Here is a 19344-nt window from a genome sequence, read left to right on the forward strand (position 1 = left end):
TAGTCTAATGAGTGATTCTGGGTAAATTTTGTAAATTCTCTATGCCTGTTTCCTCATTTGAATAATAACCCTTATCTTGCTGCATCATTTAGAGATTTAAATGGTTTTGTTTTCCAGTGCTGCTTTTAGCATACATGAAGGGGAATGCTAACTTGTGCCGAGCCATCGTCCGATCTGGAGCTCGCCTTGGGGTGAATAATAACCAAGGAGTCAACATTTTCAACTATCAGGTTGCCACTAAGCAACTTCTGTTTAGACTGTTAGGTGAGTGGCCCACTTTCTGCTCTTTCAATGCAAGCACAGCTACGGTGTTGATTAACCAGATGTATTGGTGATCTTTAAATCTCATAATGACTTGCTTCTGAACCACTAGTTTTCTAGGCACCACATAGGACTTTTTTTTATGAATGCCATGAAGGGCCTGTGAGCAATAGTGATGGTGGGATCACTATTAACAGCTCTTTTCAGGGACTCTGCTTTGGGGCCCTTGTCAGTGTCCCACTTGTCCCTATCCTGCTAGAAATTCATAAGTTCTAGGCAGGTCACCCTTACCATGGCTCTGGGCTGCTGATCTGCACACTCTTCATCCTTCAGCTTATTCAGATTTTCTGCCTCCTTCTGAGTGGCCTTCTGCTTCAGCCCCCACTGACTCTTTCTCTGTGTTCCTTTTGTGAAGAAGAGTGCCTCTCTCTGGATGATTTCATACTTGCAAGTCTTTACTTGTCCTCACTGAAGTGACAGAAAGAATCAGAATGCCTCAAGTGCCTGCGTGTCACTGTGCTGTCATCACCCACCGTGGAGACAGAATGGGGTTATTAGCCCTATGGTATGGTCAGAGAAGTGCACTCAGAAATACTTAGTGGCTCTGTGATCTTGATGTAGGTGACTTGCCCAAAGTCACAAAGCTGGTTTGTAGTGGAGCCAGCACTAAAGCACACTGTTTCTATAATATCCGGTCTACTTTTTGCCATATACTTGGTCAGCCTTTTAAGGGCTCAGAATAGGATTCCATCACAGTGCCAGTGCATAAGAGCTCGGTAATGATGGATTCGTGTTCTGTCTCCTCCCTGTGAGCTCAGTCTGCTGTGTATAGAGCACTTAGAAAAGTGCCTGGCATATAGTTAGTGCTCAGTAAATAAATACTAGTGATTATTTCTATTATCTATAGTGATAACTCCCAACCTAAATACCCCACAACTTCTGCAAACTCGGAACTGAACTCCTCCTCATCTTTTTTGGTTCTTTCTCTTCTCTGCTGGCCATCTCACCACAGACCCAGTCACTCCATCTAGAAACTGGGAATCACCTTTGTCTCCTTCCTGCTCCCTGCCTCCCTCTCACACCCTGCACTTCTATTCACTCACCAACACTTACAGATTCTTCCTCATCAATTTTTCTTGTCTTAGTTCCCTCTTCCCTTTACCATTTGACCCCTACCAGTCTTTGTAGCTGTTGGTCTGCTCTCTTACACTCCAACCATCCCTGACTGCATGTATTTCTCCCACAGACACTGTACTCTTATACTACCTTGAACACCCATTTCCTTCTCCCCCAGTCTGCCTGGCAAATGCTGGTTCTCCATATTCCCGTCTGTGAATGTTTCCATGACCCAATTAGAATGTACTGCTTCTTCATCCTTCATGTCACTCTGCAATGCGTTGCTTTATTTACTGGTCTTTTTCCTTGCTCCTTCTGAAGCTCCAAGTCTTGCCTAGCAGTCACTGACAGAAACTAGTCTTCTCCTGCCTGTGTTACAGATATGCTGTCTAAGGAGCCTCCGTGGTGTGATGGCTCCAACTGCTATGAGTGCACTGCCAAGTTTGGAGTCACAACTCGCAAACATCACTGGTAAGACCCCACTCCCATGACTTGCCAGAGGAGCGAGGGGACTTGTGCTGATGTTATCGCTTCTACCCTTTTCCATGATAAGCCATGATCTTGCCAGGGTCCTACACTGTCCTGGGCAAAATTTGACCAAATGGAATGATGAGATGACAGGGCTCTGCACATCCATAGTGGTGTAGGGAAGGCACGGAGCACTCAGACCGGTGGCTTTCCTGCTGAATGTTAGGGTTCTCAGGTAGCCCCAGGCTTTCTGCGTGCAGCAAAGCCGAGCTGAGGTCCTGTGCTCCCAGCAAGTGTGCTTCCTGGCCTGAGCACAGGCTGCTCTGCCAAGAACTGGGGAGCCGTTCCTATGAAAATAAGATTGTTCTTTGGCTATCACTGAGCCTCTCTCAAACTTTAAAGAAAGCCTTCTCTAGAATCATTTTAACTATTGGCTAGAATTTTGTTTTAGTGGACTAAAAGTTATGCATGCTTTGGTAACTTGGCTGACAGGGGGCACACTGAACACAGAGTACTGGTCGTGGGCTTGCCTTATCTTCTCAGAGTGCCACCGTGGCTATCCCCAGCGCTAAGAAGCAGTCTGCTGTTCAGTACTCCTCTCATACTTCTTTCTTTGCTTTTACAGTCGTCACTGCGGACGTCTTCTTTGCCATAAATGCTCGACCAAGGAGATTCCCATTATAAAGTTTGATCTGAACAAGCCTGTGCGAGTTTGCAACATTTGCTTTGATGTACTGACTTTGGGTGGGGTCTCTTAGCCCCCAGGAAGGTCGAGGTCATCTCCCCAGCAGCTGCTCTGCTCACCAGCCTGACTCCACCCAGAGCAGGAGCTCACAGTTGTCAGTAGACCGGAACAAACAATTAAGGACCATATTGTGATAGATTCCATTTCAAATGATTCTGTATGATTGTCGGTGTGTCAGATTGTGATTGAATTCACTAGATGTCTAACTAATTGGACCAGGCCATTTAACCTAAGTGGTAAATGTGTAATAGGAATTAGACCCATTCTGCTAGCAACATACAAGAATACTTCGAAAACCATTTTCTCTTCCAGTAGCTTAGTGTTCATCTCAGAGCATTCATGAAAACTTCCTTCCTGGGCAGACTTACTAGGCAAGAGCCTAACAGTAGGAAGCTGGTGTCTGGCTGCTCCACAAGAGCCTGCTTTACTCTAGGGTGAGTGGCTGTGGGTTTTTCTGCACAGTGTTTTCGTAAAGATTATAGGATCCTCTTGCCCTCAATTCTTTTTTTTTTTTTTTTTTTAAAGCTAAGCTGTAATTTTAGTGAGCTACCCCTTTAAAAAAGGTGAAGTCTTTCTAAACAGGGTTCAAAGATGAGAGCTGAAAAATCGTGGCCTTAACAACTGAAAGCTTTACCAGTATTCATGCTATTCAGGTGTCAGGAGTGCACTTTGGCAGCTTGACACCTCCTTGGTCTCCTCTCATCTTGCTGTGTCCTGACTGTGGAGTCCTCGGTCACTCTGCCCCTAGGGAGTGGTGGAGGAAATGCACTTTGATTGTGCTGCACTTTTTATATAGCTGCATTATTGGCAATTCCAATTTAAAAATCCATATTCAAAAATACCCTCACACATTCATGCATCAGTGATTCTGATGATCAACTTTGGACCTCAGCTCACACTAAGTCTTAAAAGAAAAACTCCTGCAGGATGTCATTTGGAGCAAGTGAGTTAATTACACAGGCCAAGTGATGAGAAAGGAATCTTCAGCCTCAAGCTGGCAGGTCCCATCTCCTTGAAATGAATGGTTCTTGTTGATAACTTTCCTAGTTATGCTGTGAGTGCTGTTGGTCCCAGGTCCCAGGTCCAGTTCTTTGTGGCTTGCCTTGCCCTGCCCTATAAGATCCGATGGCCCTGGTCAAGCGTGTATGACCCAGTATTGCAAGGCTCTGGTTTGTATGCTGAACAAGGCCCCCAGAGCTTATTGGGCCTTAGTAGCTGCTAGTACATATATTAACCCTGAGGTGTTAAACTTTTCTTTTGAAGGTTTGGCCAGTTTTTTAAAAAATGCATATATAAACTTTTACCACTGCTTAAAAAAAAAAAAACTGAGATGAACAATATGTGTTGTACAGTTAACACTCAGAGATTAACAATCTCAATCATATATACTGATTTTTTTCAGACTTTTAATAACCACTACATCTTTTTCCATTAATGAAGTATGGATATATGTGTAAAAGGGACTAAATTTTTTTTTTCGCTACAGCCTGTCTCTTTTGTTTTTTGTTTTGGATAGTGGTGTGTCCTCTATGTTGCTGTAGATTTATATATTCTGTTGCCTAAATATGTTTGTAAAATGAACTGATAAACCAGAATGCTACTTTTTTTTTTTTAATATTTCTGTGATTTATAAGATATATCTGCTTTCTATGTTAATATGAAACATTGTACACAATGTTTAAAAGAAAAAGTGAACTAGAAGAGTTGGGGAACTAAAAGTCTGTGACATAGTTGACTAGAATTTTTATAGAAAAATGAGTTTTGGCAAACACTTGACCATGTGAGGCATGTGGTCAGTTTCCATTTTCTGTTGCCTGAAAAGGGCCATGAAGAAATAGGGCTTAGTTAGTTGATACTTTAATTAGAAAGATGATCATGCTTCAGTATGAGTTGAGGTGGTCAGTACTTTTATACTCGTTCTTTTGACATTCATGGTGGAGAGAGGAGGATGGGAATTCAGTCAGGGATGAGGCTGATTATCTTGCCCCTGCCCTGCCATACCAATTTCAACAACAGTCTTGCCTCTAATTACATTTAAAATCATGTTTAAAATATGTTGAGTCACATTTCTGTTTCTTTACAGAGTCCAGGGATATCTACAGTACTGAGTAGCCATGGATTAGGGGAACATTTGTGAGTTCTGCATTGGCTTCATGGTGCGTTCTTGTAAATCTAGAAAAAGCACCTTCTGACAGTCTTAGGAAATCTCCCTGACCATGCTGATGCTTCCTGGGACATACTCAACAGGTTTCTTGAGTGGTGGCTGCCCTGTTGGGTTCGCCCCATACACTTCCCTGTCTGGGACTTTATACACTCAGTCCCCTCTGTGCTCTCCAAGCTTACAAGACTTGATTACAGAAGTGCTTAGCTGTTCTTGTTAAATTTTAATCCATAGCTTAAATACTAGAAGCAAAACTCAATTTTATTCATTCAGAAAGTTGCCAATTGTGAATGAGTAGAACAGGAAGAATAAACTTTACTGAAAATATAATTTGCTGCATCAGTCAACATTGTTATGCTGAATTAGCTTTTTAACTGCCTCTTGCTCACCACCAGATTCATTATATAGTGTTTTCTTAAGTATTTTTAAAGACGAAGGTACAAACCATGTGCTATATTTAAATCAAATGGCTAAAACTAACTTGCTATGGTCCTCTAACAGGAATTTCCCACAAACTTAAGTGCCTACATATAGGACTTTTTAATTTTCAGTTATCCTTTTAGTGATGTCTCAATGATGTATTAGAACACGTGTTCCATTTGGAGTTTGTTGCCTGTGCACTGTCAACCCCAATTACCAGTTAGTCGAGGCTGGATTAGATTGCTCAATTCACCTGCCATATTCTCTCCAGGAGTGGGGTCCCTGTGACCATTAGTCCTCTACCTCAAAGCCCTGAGTCATTTCTGATCGTCCTGTTCAGCTTCCTCACTGTTCTCCCTGAATGGGGTGCCTGCATGGAGCTCAGTGTGCCTGTGGGCTCACCACCACTCCCAATTCATGCCTTGCCCCCCATTGTATTGAAGGGTGTTGTGCTGATCTTGACCATAGGCATGAAATGGAGGGATAGTCTTGGGAGGGGAGAACCTTTATCTCCATTTAGGTTTCTTTAATCTAGAGAAAAAGAATACTGTTGAATTATGTAATGCTTAGACCTGAAAGGCAAACTAACTAACTCCCCAGGTGACAATAGCCTGAGCAAGTAAATGTAACTTCCACGAACAGACCCACTTGGAGCTTGCAGGTGAGACTGAAGGAGCTTCCTGAAACAAGATTTCTTCTAGGACCTGGGATTGCTTCCTCCAGGACAAACTGCAGAAGAACTAGGCATAGGGCTGCAAACCTAGTCCCTCCTAATCCGAAATTCCGAAGCTCCCCACCCCTAGCTGAGGAGAGGAGGAAGCAGAGGGGAAACAACTTTCTAAATGGAAATACTTTAGTAAGGAGCCGATTGTTTGACAAGATATAAACTAAACACATTAAATTCCCAGAAGTATCATAGATGCCTTAAAGACTTTCTTTGGAAGATCATTGCCTATACAGTTCCTTTTTGTGTGTGTCATAAGTGATACATTAACCTGTTACAACTGACGACATTGGTTTTCTATAGGTAGGAAGTCTCAGCTTGGCAGACTGCTCATCTTAATGACTTGTTCTTTTTTGGCAGACGTATAGAGCTGGCTGTTACCTTGACATACCTGTGTGATACCAAGGGAAAGGGCAGTAGCTGGGTAGAAACTGCAGGCACACGTTTGGGTTGATCACCTTGGCTTTCAGGCCATTCGGGGTGGTGCTCAGTGTTGGATGATGGCGTCGTATAAGACCATGGCACTTATCAGCATTGTTTCTTTGGAGTACGTGTAATGGAATGTATTTTTCAAATACTGATATTTGCATTTTCTGTAACAATTCCTTTTAATAAAATGAGGTAAAATTGTGCGTTTAAACTGGAAACTTTAATAAGACATTTGTAGTTATTTTTAATGCAAAAATACCATTAAGCATTAAAAACAAACAAACAAATTTTTTAAACTCCTGACATGTGAGTAAATTTCTTTAACAGCTAATCCTCTAGGAGAGTTTGAATTTTTAGCACTTTTCAGAAACACATTGTCGACAGTAGCCAAAAAGTAGCTATATTAGGCATAATGATCGCCTGCCTGGATTTACTATGCTCTTGGCCCAGACTCAGCGCATGGCAACGTGTGTGATCACAGCTGCACAGTCTCAGTCACCTGACCCTGCTGAGGCTCTCCAAAAGACCCTGGAAATTCCCTGACTCCATTATTTAGGAGAAACTCAAGAGATTCCACCCATGATGAGGTTTCCACTGGTTGCAATCAGTGGGTTTCAAAGAATACTAAGGAAGGTTTAGGGAGTTGCAAATTAAAATCTAGTGACCCATAAAGCCCTATACAAATCTAGTAGCTCACCTGGCCCTCACTTTCTTGAACTAATGTATTCTCTTTCTTCACCTGTCTTCCATTTTGCTTACCCCCTAGTTCAGACCTGCCATGGTGATATATCATTTTCTAGTGATATGTCATAATATGTGAGTATAAACAGGAACCAGGCACATATCGACTTTCACATATATTTGCCCAGCCAGGGAAGAGCACTGGGTTTTCTGCTTTATCATTAATTAGTCAAAAATGCTAGGCAAGTTTCATAATTTCTGTGCCTTAGTTCCTGGATCTATAAAATGGAAATGACCGCGGTCCTTCTTAGCTCACACGGGTGCCCTGAGGAAGGTGATCAGTAATACGTCCTTCCTCTCAGGTAAGTATACAGATTCTGCCATGCACATCGACAGTCCCCTCTAGTGAGGGCTGATAAGAGCCATGTCTGATGCCTACTTGCAGGAATCTGGAGGCTGTGGTGGTAGGTAGTGACCTCGAGGGTGGGGAGTTCAGCCCAGGGTTATCCCCTTCTGAGCAGCACTGCAGACTTCTGAACAGACACAGCCCCAGCCTGTCCATAGGGGTCTTTCTATCAGGTCACAGCTTGTCCTGGAGCTAAGCAAGTAAGGGATAGGGGTGAAGGTTTGATAGAGTTCCCTTTGTTGTACAGTCATGCAGTGACTAAGCTGTGACAAAAAAAATCCTGGGCTCTTCACTCTTAGTTCTGTGTCTGTAGAAAACTGGAATCTCAATTCAGAGGCAGAGGTTACAATTTCCTTCAGCATGTTGGAGGGCAGTGCTTTAACACTGCTCACTGGTGTGGCAAAGGGAGCAGACTTGGGTAAGAAAGCTCAGCTTAGTCAAGTGATGGCTGCTATAACCATCATTACAAGAAAGTGGGGGGCAGTGGGATATTTATGCCCCTTTTCTGGACTAAAAAATGAGGACCTCTCAAGGCTGGCATAGAAGTTAAATGAGATCAGATAAAGCTCCCTGCCCAGCAGTTGCCCAACACGTTTTCTTCTCCATTTCCCTCTGCCAGCAAGTCTTAATTGACAAAGCTGAACTTTCTGTGGCTTTCAACAGAGAGGGACTGCCTGCCTTCCACACGCTTTTGCCTAGGGCCATCTCTACTGGAGAGAGAAATGAAGCATTTCTCTAGTAACCACTCACTTTCTATGGCTGAGCCCTTGGAACCATTAAAATGACAACCTATTCTCACTGCATCCCTTAAGAGTCACCCACTGCCCCTTTGTGAGGAGGCTCTTTTCTGTAAAGTAAGTGGTGTCAAAGAGAAAATGAATTCTCAAAAAGGAAGTGAGCAGCCTGCTGAGGCTGAACGAGTGTGTTTTGCAGTGTGAGTGAGCTCAGGGGTCTTCCGGTAGAGGTTAGGCACCTAGGTGCCTCCCAAGTCCACATTTGGCTGGGAGGGCTCAAGTTGCCTTGTTTTGCTGCTCCTTCAGTTTGTTCTTGGAAGTGTTAACATCTCTGGATGTGGCCTCCACACTGTTGCTGCATTTCTATCCCAAGAATGGCTTCTGGTACTCTAACCAGGGGGTTCACTCTATCATACTGTAAGTTCCTTGAGGTTAAGAGCCTTGCTTAGCTCTCATCCCCCACCCCATGGTGCACAGGTACTTGGTAAATATTTGTTGAATAAGGAGGACCGGAACAGTGGCAGTGACTAATTCCCAGTTAACCTAGAGTTGGGAGCTGTTTCCAGGTACCAGGGATACCTCAGGCACGGAGCCCAAGGGCTGAGTGGAACTCAGAGCAATGTCCTAATCTCAGCTCTCCTCTTTGCTCCTGCTCCAGAGAAGGGCAGACATACCAAAATATGAAGTGAAAATAGCACTGAATCAGGACAAGAACCTTGAGGTCTAGGTTCAGCCCCATCACTCGGTGCCCTTATTAGGTTCTTCAGGCTTTGGCTGCCTCACCTCCAAAATAAAAGCTAACTGCACGCTTCTCACGTGCTAGGTACTATAGATTTAGGGGTACAAAACCGAGTAACCATTGGTCCCTGTTCTCAAAGACTGAAGTCCAGTACAAGATGCCAATAGAAACTCATGGTTACAGAACACTGATATTTGTTATTTAATGAGTGAACACAAGGAATCTGTGTTATGGGAACCTAGGGGAAAGTGCATCTAAATCCAACTGATGGGCCAGTGGTTAATGAAGGCTCCCAAGAGATGTGGATTGAGAAGAGGTGTACAAATTGAGCAAAAGAAGAGGTATCATTCCAGGTAGAAGAGATAGCCTGGGTGAAGGCATGGTAGGCATAATGCAGTGATGTGAAAGCTGGAGGGAATGGTGTATGTGGGAGGTAGAGGGATACAGAGGCTGAGAGGAGACAGACCATAGAACGGCCTTATCTGCCATGCTGCTGAAGAGTTAGCACTTAATCCTTAGAGATATGGGGAACCACTGGAGAGGAAATGCCTATCATGGAGGATGACTTGTGGTGTGGAGGGTGGACTGGAGGGAGCACGTGTGGTTAGACTCCTGCAGTAAACCAGGTGAGAGATGATAGCCTAAACTAGAAGAGAAGTACTGAAATAGGTGAGAGGGAATAGGAAGGAGAGAACGGAGGAGGTGGAGTTGCCAGAACTTGGAGATGGGTTGCGAGGAAGGGAACGGGAGAGGAAGGAGTTGTGGATGAGTGTCAGGATTCTTCGTACAGTATAACTGGGTGTAGATGGTGATGGGAACCTAGAAGAATAAGAGGGATAAGATGAAGATCGAATGCCAGAAATGAGGTGTCTACAGAAATGCTCAGGAAAGCCGCCTGGACTAGATACATATTTGGCAGTTTAAGTGGCAGCTGAAGTAGGAGTGAGAAGAGCTAGTGGGAAGGGGTTTATGGAGGAGAGGAGGCTTTCGAGGAATGTAGCCATGGGATTTGCCAATGCAGAATGTATCCTGTTCAGCAGAGAAGAGCAGAAGTAAGGTGAATGTGGGCTGAGGAGTAAAGATAGTACATGCAGCTTCTTCAAAAAACTGATCTGTGACAGGAAATAGATATGGTGCTGCAAAGAATGTGGTATTGAGGGGAGAATGTTTTATAATGTAAGGGAAGTGACCTGTTTAATGCATACTTAGGAGGAAGAGCCAGGCAGGGAGAGGTTAAAGGTACAGGAAGGGCAGGTGAGGACGATCCTGGGGTGGCAAAAGGAGTCTGGAGCAGAGTCCAGGTGTAAACAGCTGTGGCCACAAGGGCAGTGGACCATAACACTGCTGAAGGGGAAAGAGCCTCCATTTTCTAGTCAGTGAATTTGGAAAGCTATTTATTGAGATTAATGATAAAGGAGAGAGGAAGAAGGATAGGGAATGTTGAGAATAAGAGTTGAGGGGATTGGGAAAGGAGTTGAAGTGAAGGCTCAGATGAGGAGAGGCCATGAACCTGTAACAGCCTGGCTTCATTTCCTTATCTGTAAAGTAGGAACACCCTTGCCCTCATCTACTTAAGAATCCAAGAGGTAATAGGTATGAAATTTGTCAAGTGTAGATTACAGATGATCTAGGACACAATTCACCATTAAGTTTAGGCTGTTGCAGGTGTGTCCAAACTTTGATGTTGTGCTAACCAGTAACCTTGTTAGAGATGTGAAACCACCTTTTCCTCAAAATGCAGACTTCTCCCTTTGAAAACACCACACTTAATTTTAAGTGTTTAAAAGAAAAACAGTAGTGTTAAATTGCTGCCTTGTTCAGAGGCATCTGGATTTGCCGCACCCATATAAGCAAAAGTTTTTCTAATTTCCAAAATTAATTCTTTCCTACTTTATTGTCACCTCTCACTGTATTTGGCCTAGTTCAAATCAATTCAGTGTGGCTTTCGGTTGTAAATTCAAGTTCATCTTAGGGTAGAGGTCTTAGTTTATAAAAATCAGGGGTCACAAGTTTAGCCAGTGAGAAGCTTAGAACACAGCGATGATGCTGTTGACATGTTCGTCTTTTCTAGATGTGCCTGCTTGTTTGAGTTGTAAGGAAATGATGCAGTCCCTTTTTGGGGGTTATAGGTAAGGTCTAGACTGGCAGCTGATCTGGGCAGCTGGGGGTCTGCAGGAAGGAAGCTATTAGAGTTCAGAGCCCTTTGCTTGTCTGTCCAATTAGTTTTGAGTTGGTCATGTTTGTGCCCATTAATATCTGAGGGCTCTGAAGGAGGATAGCAAGTAGATCTAGGGGAATAGTGGCAAAAACAGGCTGACCAGTACTGGGTGGGTTGCCAAGCTCTGGCCTCAGTCATCAAAATGTTGAACCCATGGTGAGGGAGCATGGGTCACCTCTGCAGAAGTCAGAGTCCTTCTAGGCCCTCTTGCTTGATGTCAGGAGCCATCTTAGGGCACATGAGTGAAGGGCCTGTTAGGGTTCTAGGCAGGGTTCTCTGTGGGTTATCAACATATAGGGTACCAGCTTAGAGTGGGAAGGAGCATGTGCTGGCCAGGGGTGGGCAGCCTGTGTAGTCCCCCAAGTTGGGGTGGTCCAGGTCCCCACGATTGCTGTGTGCAGGGTTGTCCAGCGTCTGGTCACTAGGGGGGCCAGTTGTTCTCACACACACGCAGTGGGGCTCCTTGGCTCCTGCCTTATACAGCTTCCTGGGGACGCCAATCCAGTCTCTGCTCACACCTCCACTGAAGATAGAAGGAAAGAGGACTTCTTAAAAGCATGAACTTGTGAGTCTCTCTGGGAAGGGAAGAGAAGGAAGCAGCGAGCCACACCTGGTGAAAGTAGAAGCCATTCCACTTCCCATCTTGGCACTTTTCCAAGGCGGTGGTCTACAGTGTCCACCCCTGAATCTCATGCTCTCTCCAAACTTCCTATTGTTTTTTCCATGCTCCCCTGGCCCTGCTCTGTGCCTTCTTGGGAGGCACCACTCTCTGCATCGGTGGTAACACTTGTGAAAGGCTTTCCTCCAATGGCCTGTGAACTTCTCAAAAGCAGTATCTGGCTCTGATTCTCTTCTCCCTGACTATACCCTAGCACTGGTCTGTGTCTTGATCTTAGGATCTTAGGTACTTGGGTAGGGGTGCATAAGTGAGGCAACAATGCAGGGCCTGATGGTCAGCCTTCTTAGGAGGTCCTTGGCTTTCCTGCCCCTTGCACAGGTCCAGTCCTTGGTGCCACCCGGCCCAACACAGGCTAACCAACCTCCTATCCTGGGCAGAGGGACCTAACTCACCTTAGGGTACTGAATTCAGTCTCCCATGGACTCACAAGCCTCGCAAAAGGAAAATGAAATTCTTAGAATTGATGCCCCATGTAGGTTCCAGTGCCTGGGACCAGGATCACCTGCTGTCAGAGAAATTCTGCCACCCAGTTAAAAACCATCCCATTTGTAGCTTACCCATGAACAAGGATGCCAGGAGACTGAAACACCTCCCTCCCTCCTTCCTTCCAGCCATCCATCCCATTGTCAGTGGTCCTTACTCCAAACCCACTCCCTGCCTTCAGGACCCGTTTCTCCTAAAGGGAGATACGTACATGTGAGTAAAAAATGAATTGGGCTGGGGCATAGGGATAGAGCCAGACTCCTTAGTGTGGGTCTGGAAGAGTTTTATGGTGAAGACAGAGCCTATGCAACTCAGTCATGAAAGCAAGAAGAGGTTAAAAGACAGAGATAGGACTGTGGGGAGGAAGAGAGAGGTAGGCTCTCCAAATGAGCGAAATCAAGCATTTAAATGCACACAGGTCTCCAAGTCCCTCCTGTGGATGGCCAGTACTCTGAGGCCACCTGCATTCAGACTTGTGACCCACGAGGGCCCACCTTTGTCCTAGTTCTTTTCCCTAAAGTGGGCAGGCTGGGTTCTCATAGACCCCCTCTTTCTGTAGACAACACTGTAGAAGGTATGTCTTCAAAACTGGTGGCTAAGAGAGAAGGGGCTCTCCTTCCTGCTACCTTCGCCCCTGCACCCCTGAATTAAGGGGAAAGCAATGTCTAACAGATACAGCGGCTGGGCCTAGAGAAAGCTGGTGGCTTTGGCAGTTAGTTCTCATCCACACAAGGAATCAGCCTCAAGGAGAGCAAAAAGGTATGCATGGCCTCTCTCTGTGGAAGAAGGTGGATTTACACCACTTAGCACTCACAGAAGCGGCTCTTCTCGTATTAGCAAAAGCATGTCTCCCTGCCCCTCCTTAGTAAGAACAGAGTTCTTACTTTGAGGCCCTTGAGGCTGGAAGGTTTGTCCCATTTCTGCCTTCCTTTTCCCCCTTATCACAGTAAAGGAGATTTGAGAGCCTTGAACTGCATTTGAATCTGGGCTAGCCAGATGATAACAGCAGAAAAAAATTTTTTTTCTCCAGCTTCCCCAAACCAACCTGGAATACTCCCCATGACATTTATCTAAATCTGGCTCACCTCACTTTCTTATTATAGAAAAGACTTTTCCATCTATCTTGTACTTCTTGGAATTACTCTGAATTTGCAGTGTTTTTAAGACAGTACTTCAGGGTATCACTGCAGGTGGCTATGCCCACCTCCTCATTCCTGTCTTCTATAGACAGAAATGATTTGCACTGAAAAATAGGAAATGGAAGCCCTTAGATGGTTGAACAGGCCAAAGCAAGCAAGAAATAGTACTAGCGCCTTCTTGTTCCCAGGCCAGGGGTTCTTTAGCAGGATCTTTGAGGACTTAAAAAAAAAAAGTAGGGGGTGGGAAGGATGCCCACATCTAAACCCTAAATCCAGTTGTCTGCAGTGAGGTCTCACTATTGGCAATTTTTTAAAATTGCCCAGATGATTCTAACATGTAGCGGAAGTTGAGAATCACTATCCCATGTTCTTTTGAAAAAGTTCCCCTAGGTTAACAATTAACTTATAGTTTCATTGAACAACACAGAAAGAATGACCTAGAAGTTAGATTTGGGGCAGAAAGGAGCAGAAAAGAAGGCTGCTTACCTCTTTTGGGAACACCAGAACCGGCTGCCCCTGGTTGAGCTCCACTCAGCGTTGCATGGTGGAAACTTCTGCTTCTCTTTCAGTTCCTGTTTATTTGCCTCTAAGCCTTTGGTGATCATGGCTTCTACCTGGGTCAGTTCTGGCGTAGGTAGCCCATCTTCTCCATAGAACCTTCCTATCACCCTTCCTGTGGTGACAGGAAAGCTGATGTCAGAGTAACAGAGGGAGGCATGAACAGATGCTTAGTTTTTCAAGCAGTAGATGGGAAAAAAGCACTCCGACCATTCCAGTTTATAGTGGTTGTGAAGCAATCTTGTGTTTATTATCTAACATTTCTGTAGGACATTGTTAGGTGTCTTCCAAAACACAGGTGAATTCCCCCAGGTCTCACCAGTAAGTAACAAATGCAGTATCCCACAGCTGGCTTTAACAAATGTTTGATTAGCATGATTTCCACCTGGGAGACAATTCATTCAGGATAGACACAGGCTAATGTTTGTCTTCTTAGAGGACAAAATAAAACTGCACACACACTTAGGCTTCAAGCGTTCCTGACTATGAACTAAAGCTGGATGCCTGGAACATAGCAAGACAGGGAAGCTGCTCTCCTAGAGCTTGTTGTTCAAGAGTGGCACACGCAACCACTGGCTTTGGGGCCACAGAAGCCAAAGCAAGTAGCCAGGCAATCATCTCCCAAGATTAAGAGTGAGGGAAACAGGTGCCCCAGCCATTTCTTCTGGGACTCACTGACACACTAACCACCAGAGTTTTGAGTACAATCCCCAAAGAATTCTATCTAGTCCCTTGAAAAAATTGCAAGAAAAATAAATGAAATATTTGGAAATAATCTGTGAAATACCTACCGACAAATTCATAATTCTTCTCATAGAATGACAGCCAATTCTGAAGTGTCAGCATCTCAGAAAATGACAAGTCAGATACATCATCCACAAGGCCTGCTTCAGAATAGTCCCCAGTCACAAATGCTCTAGATGCGTCTCGGCCTGCAGGACAGATGTTTCCAGTAGATTAACTTGTAAATCACTGACACCGTATTTTCTGAGAAACATCTGAAAACCTACACTGTTCACCCCCAAGCAAAGCTGATCCCCACTCTTTTATCATAAACGCTCCTGAATCTTGGACATACATTTTGGCATTTAATTACTTTCGGCAACATTTAACCCAGCTGACTACATCCCTTGGCTTTCATGACACTACACTTCTGGTTTTCCTTCTACTCTACAGCTCATTTTCTACCAGTCTCATGGATCAATTCTTGTCCTCCACCTCTGCTCCCTCCACACTCCCCACTTGACAATCTCATCTACTCCCATGGTTTCAAATACTATCTCTATGCTAGGGAGCCAAATTTGTATATTTAGCTCAGATTTCCTTTGTGTTCCAGGCCTGTTTATCCAATTCTCTACTCAAAATCACTCAAATGTCTTACAGACGTAAGTTCAAAATGTCCACACTGAACTAATGGTCATCAGCACCAACCTCAGGAAAACTGCATCTATTCTAATACTCCCTTACTCAGTAAATATCAATCAGTTGTTCAATCCAGAGATGCAGTCCTTGACATCGCCTTCATCCTTCACATCCAATCAGTCCCCAAGTCCTATAATTTTTTCCTAAATAGTTCTTGTTTCAGTCCACCTTTCTCCATCTACCACTAAGCAAGCCCAGGCTGTCATCATCTCTCATCTGAACTACTATAATAAACCCCTAGTAGTTCTCCCTACATTCAATCTTTTCCTGCTAATCTGTTTTCCATACAACACTTAGACTACTGTTTTAAACACAAATTGATCACGTCATTCTCTTGCTTGAAAATGCTTGGTGGCTTCCTTTTGCCCTATGATAATGTTCAAATTCCTTAACATGCCATCCAGGTCCCTGCACCAGCTGCTGCTAACCTTGCCTTGCCACTGTACTCTCTTCCTTTCCCTCCTCCTCCTAGGTTAGGGCCTCTGATAACACCAGTATGTTTTCCTTTTTAACACTCATCGCAAAAATAATTCATTAATTGTTTATGTGATAACTAATGTTTTTGTATTTTCACAAATTTTTAATCAGGGAACACTACATTCCTTTAGTTTTGGTTACTCAGCATCTGATAGTACCTTTGGTAAATTCTCAGTAAATATTACTGAATGAAATCAATATAGTCAATTGATTTTCAGTAAGGGTTCCAGGATAATTCAAAAAGGGAAAGAACGGTCTTTTCTACAAATGGTGCTTGGACAACTGAATAGTCAAATGCAAAAGAATTAAATTAGATCCTTTCCTCATGCCATATAAAAATTAACACAAAATAGATCAATGACCTCAATGTATTAACTAAAACTATAAAACTCTTAGACGGAAATATAGATGTCTTTGTGACCCTGGATTATGCAAAAATTTATTAGAAAAGACACAAAAATCACAAGCAACCAAAGGAAAAATGGGATTTTATCGAATTTAAAAATGTTGTGCTTTAAAGGATAATATAAAAAAAATGAAGACAATCTACAGAATGAGAGAAAATATCTGCAAATCATATATATGTATACATATACATATATATGTATATATATGATATAGGTCTGGTATCCAGAATATATAAAGAACTCTCACAACTCAATAATAAAATGAAAAATAACCCAATTAAAAAATGGACAAAGGATTTGAATAGACATTTCTCCAAGGAAAATATACAAATGATCAACAAGCACATAAAAATATATCAACATTGTCAGTTATTAGGGAAATGAAAATCAAAACCACAATGAGATACCATTTCGAACCCACTAAAATGGCTATAATCAAAAAGACAAAAAAGAGACAATAACAAGTTTAATGAAGATGTAGAGAAATTGGAACTCTAATACATTGATGGTGGGACTGTACAATTGTGCAGCCACTTTAGAAAACAATTTGGCAGTTTTTCAAAAAGTTAAACATAAGGTTACCATATGACCCAGCAATTCCACTTCTAGGTAAATACCCAAGAGAACTGAAAACATGTTCGTAGAAGCATTATTCATAATAGACAAAAGTGGAAACAACTCAAATTCTAACAAATGATGAATAAAAAATGTGGTGTACTTACACAATGGAAAATTATTTGGTAATAAAAAGGAATGGATTACTGATACATGCTGATACACCATGGATGAACCTTGAAAACATTATGCTAAGTGAAAGAAGCCAGTCACAAAAGAGCACATGTATGATTTGCTCAGAATAGGCAAATTGTTAGAGACAGAAAGTAGATACTAGTTGTCAGGGGTTGGAGTGGGGTAGGAGAGTATGGGGAGTAATTGCTAATGGATATGGGGTTTCTTTTTGTGATACTGGTGATATTTTCACAATTTTCTGACTACTTTTAAAACCACTGAATTATACACATTAAAAGAGTGGATTTTTAATTATGTGAATTACATCTTAATAAAATGATTAAGATATTGACAAAGTGGACCAATGAATGAATCAATAAATCTTCCCTACTAGACTGAGTGGCGGGAACCATGGTCATAATCTTTGATTTCCCAGCACCTGGCACAAGGCAGGCTACATAGTAGTCGTCAATAAATGGATGTTGAATGAATATTGGGCATAAAGAAACTCAGACGGCGGAGCATATTGCAAAAGAAAAATCACCCTAGAAATGGAGGGTTTTATGCTCACACTTGTGCATATAGCTATGCCCATGGCAGGATACGTTTCCCAAAAAGTGCCCCCACCTGGCAGGTAAATAAATCCCTTGATTCCAGTCCCAGTTCTACTTGCAACTCACTGTGTAGCTTTTGACAAGTCCCTTCTCTAGCTGGACTGTTTGAGGAGCTTGGAACACCAACAACGTAATTCCTTCTATGTTTCTATTTCTTAAGTTCTCTCAAGAGACAGGGAAGTGACTTATATTTGAGGACCAGAGGCAGCTTCCCAATTCCCCTAAGATAATGACAAGTGAAAAATGCTTATTTACTATCAGCCTAGTCAATGGCCTTAAGCTTGATCTTCATTTTTTTCTTTTTAGGTCTGGGAGATGGTCATTCCTCTGGGCTGGTAAAGCAACATCTATAAAAGTAATAGGCTAGTGGTCCCAATCCAAGTCCTGTTAGTACTTAGCTGTGAGGGCTTTAGGCAAATTACATCAATCCCCTCAGCTGTAAAATAGGGACAGCTGAATATACTTCATTTGACAAATTGAGGCCTAACATATGGGCAGTTTTGTTCTAAGTATTGAAGTATAAAGGCGACCAGACACCTGCCCTGCATTCTAACATCATCTTTTTAAAGTAAGGGAGACAAGTACATCTGTACTTGTTTGTACTAGAAGCAAGAACTACTCAAACCAAATGTACTATTTTTTAGAGAAAACTTCGGGGGGGGGGGGTAGGGAGGAAACAGTACTGAAATCAGTAGGGAAACTCTGAGAACAGAGAAGGGGTCTCATTCATCCCTGTGCCCTGAGAGCCACGGAGTGTGGCACAAAGCAGGTATCCATTGGGGAGTTTCTGCGGGTAGGTAATGGGTAACTAACAAGAGGCAGGAGATGGGTTTCTCGAACCTAAGTCAGAAGAAGGATGGAGAACGATAGGGAGGGTAGATGCTGGTAACTGCTTGCTGTTGTCCCACCCAAGTCAGAGCAGAGATTGGTGCAGTTGAGCCCAGCCTCTACGCTGGTCTAATGAACATGGGGAGGAAAAAAGCAGATGAATGGATGAACGAACGAACGAACGACGTGTAGCCCGCTACCGGCCCTTGTCAGAGCAGGTAAGGGCGTGAGCCGCTAATACCTGCGAAGCCGCTATAGTGAGCCCCAGGCTCATAATGCCGCCGGCCAGAGGACACATCATAGATACGGCCGAGCAATGCCAGGTAGAGGCCCGGGTCTCCAGGGCCGCCGCGGTAGCGGGCAAGCTCCCCAGGTACGAAAAGGCGAAAGCCAGCGCTGGGACTCCACCAACTCATCAGCCGTGCTGCCATTACAGCCACTGCCACTGCAGCCAGGCCCAAGAAGAGCCCATGGCCGCGGAAAAGCAGCATTTGGAGAACCGCACACTCTCCGCTCTTCTGAGTTGCCGCTTCTCCGCCCGCAACTAAAATGGCGCAGATGCGGACCGCGACGTCACCGGCCTACGCTCTCTCTCCCTTGTCCACCTGTCACTGAGGGGACAATGGAGGACTGAATGGAAAAAGTCCAGCGAAAGCTCACTTCCGGGCTCCGACTGTTTCTCGTGCTCTTGCAGCACATATAGTGAACGTGGAGGGATACCGAGGAAACGAACAGCGAAAGGCCTTTTTAGCTTGCAGGCTGTCCACCCCCAACAAAGATGGTGGCAAAGGGGGCTGCGGGATGGCGCAGACAATATGACAGTAGTGCCCTATCAGAACTCGGAGTTCCCTCCACCCTTTGCTGAAGCTGCCCTCTCTTGTCCTCTCACGACAGCTGGTAGAGTCT

At 43.8% G+C, this 19344-nt stretch overlaps 2 protein-coding genes across 8 annotated transcripts in view; one reads left to right on the top strand and one right to left on the bottom strand.

The window, feature by feature from the left end:
- ANKFY1 (ankyrin repeat and FYVE domain containing 1) overlaps positions 1-6627 on the top strand; it is an 80133-nt gene extending 73506 nt beyond the window's left edge. For all 7 annotated transcript variants that reach the window (XM_016138818.2, XM_016138813.2, XM_036222206.1 and 4 more), the window contains 3 exons: positions 118-264; positions 1758-1848; positions 2471-6627. In XM_016138818.2, the coding sequence (XP_015994304.1) occupies positions 118-264; positions 1758-1848; positions 2471-2603 (371 nt within the window). In that variant the 3' untranslated portion in view covers positions 2604-6627. The remainder of the gene's footprint in view (positions 1-117; positions 265-1757; positions 1849-2470) is intronic.
- A 2434-nt stretch (positions 6628-9061) lies between these two features.
- Positions 9062-19277, bottom strand: LOC107507668 (neuferricin). Its single transcript, XM_016138819.2, has 4 exons — positions 18680-19277; positions 14753-14893; positions 13890-14076; positions 9062-11625 (listed from the first exon to the last, which is right to left on the bottom strand). The coding sequence occupies exons 1-4, from the start codon at positions 18927-18929 to the stop codon at positions 11409-11411; spliced, it is 795 nt and encodes a 264-aa protein (XP_015994305.2). The 5' UTR covers positions 18930-19277; the 3' UTR covers positions 9062-11408.
- Positions 19278-19344: the final 67 nt, after the last annotated feature.

Source organism: Rousettus aegyptiacus, unplaced genomic scaffold, assembly GCF_014176215.1.
Source record: "Rousettus aegyptiacus isolate mRouAeg1 unplaced genomic scaffold, mRouAeg1.p scaffold_m13_p_6, whole genome shotgun sequence".
Lineage (NCBI taxonomy): Eukaryota > Metazoa > Chordata > Mammalia > Chiroptera > Pteropodidae > Rousettus > Rousettus aegyptiacus.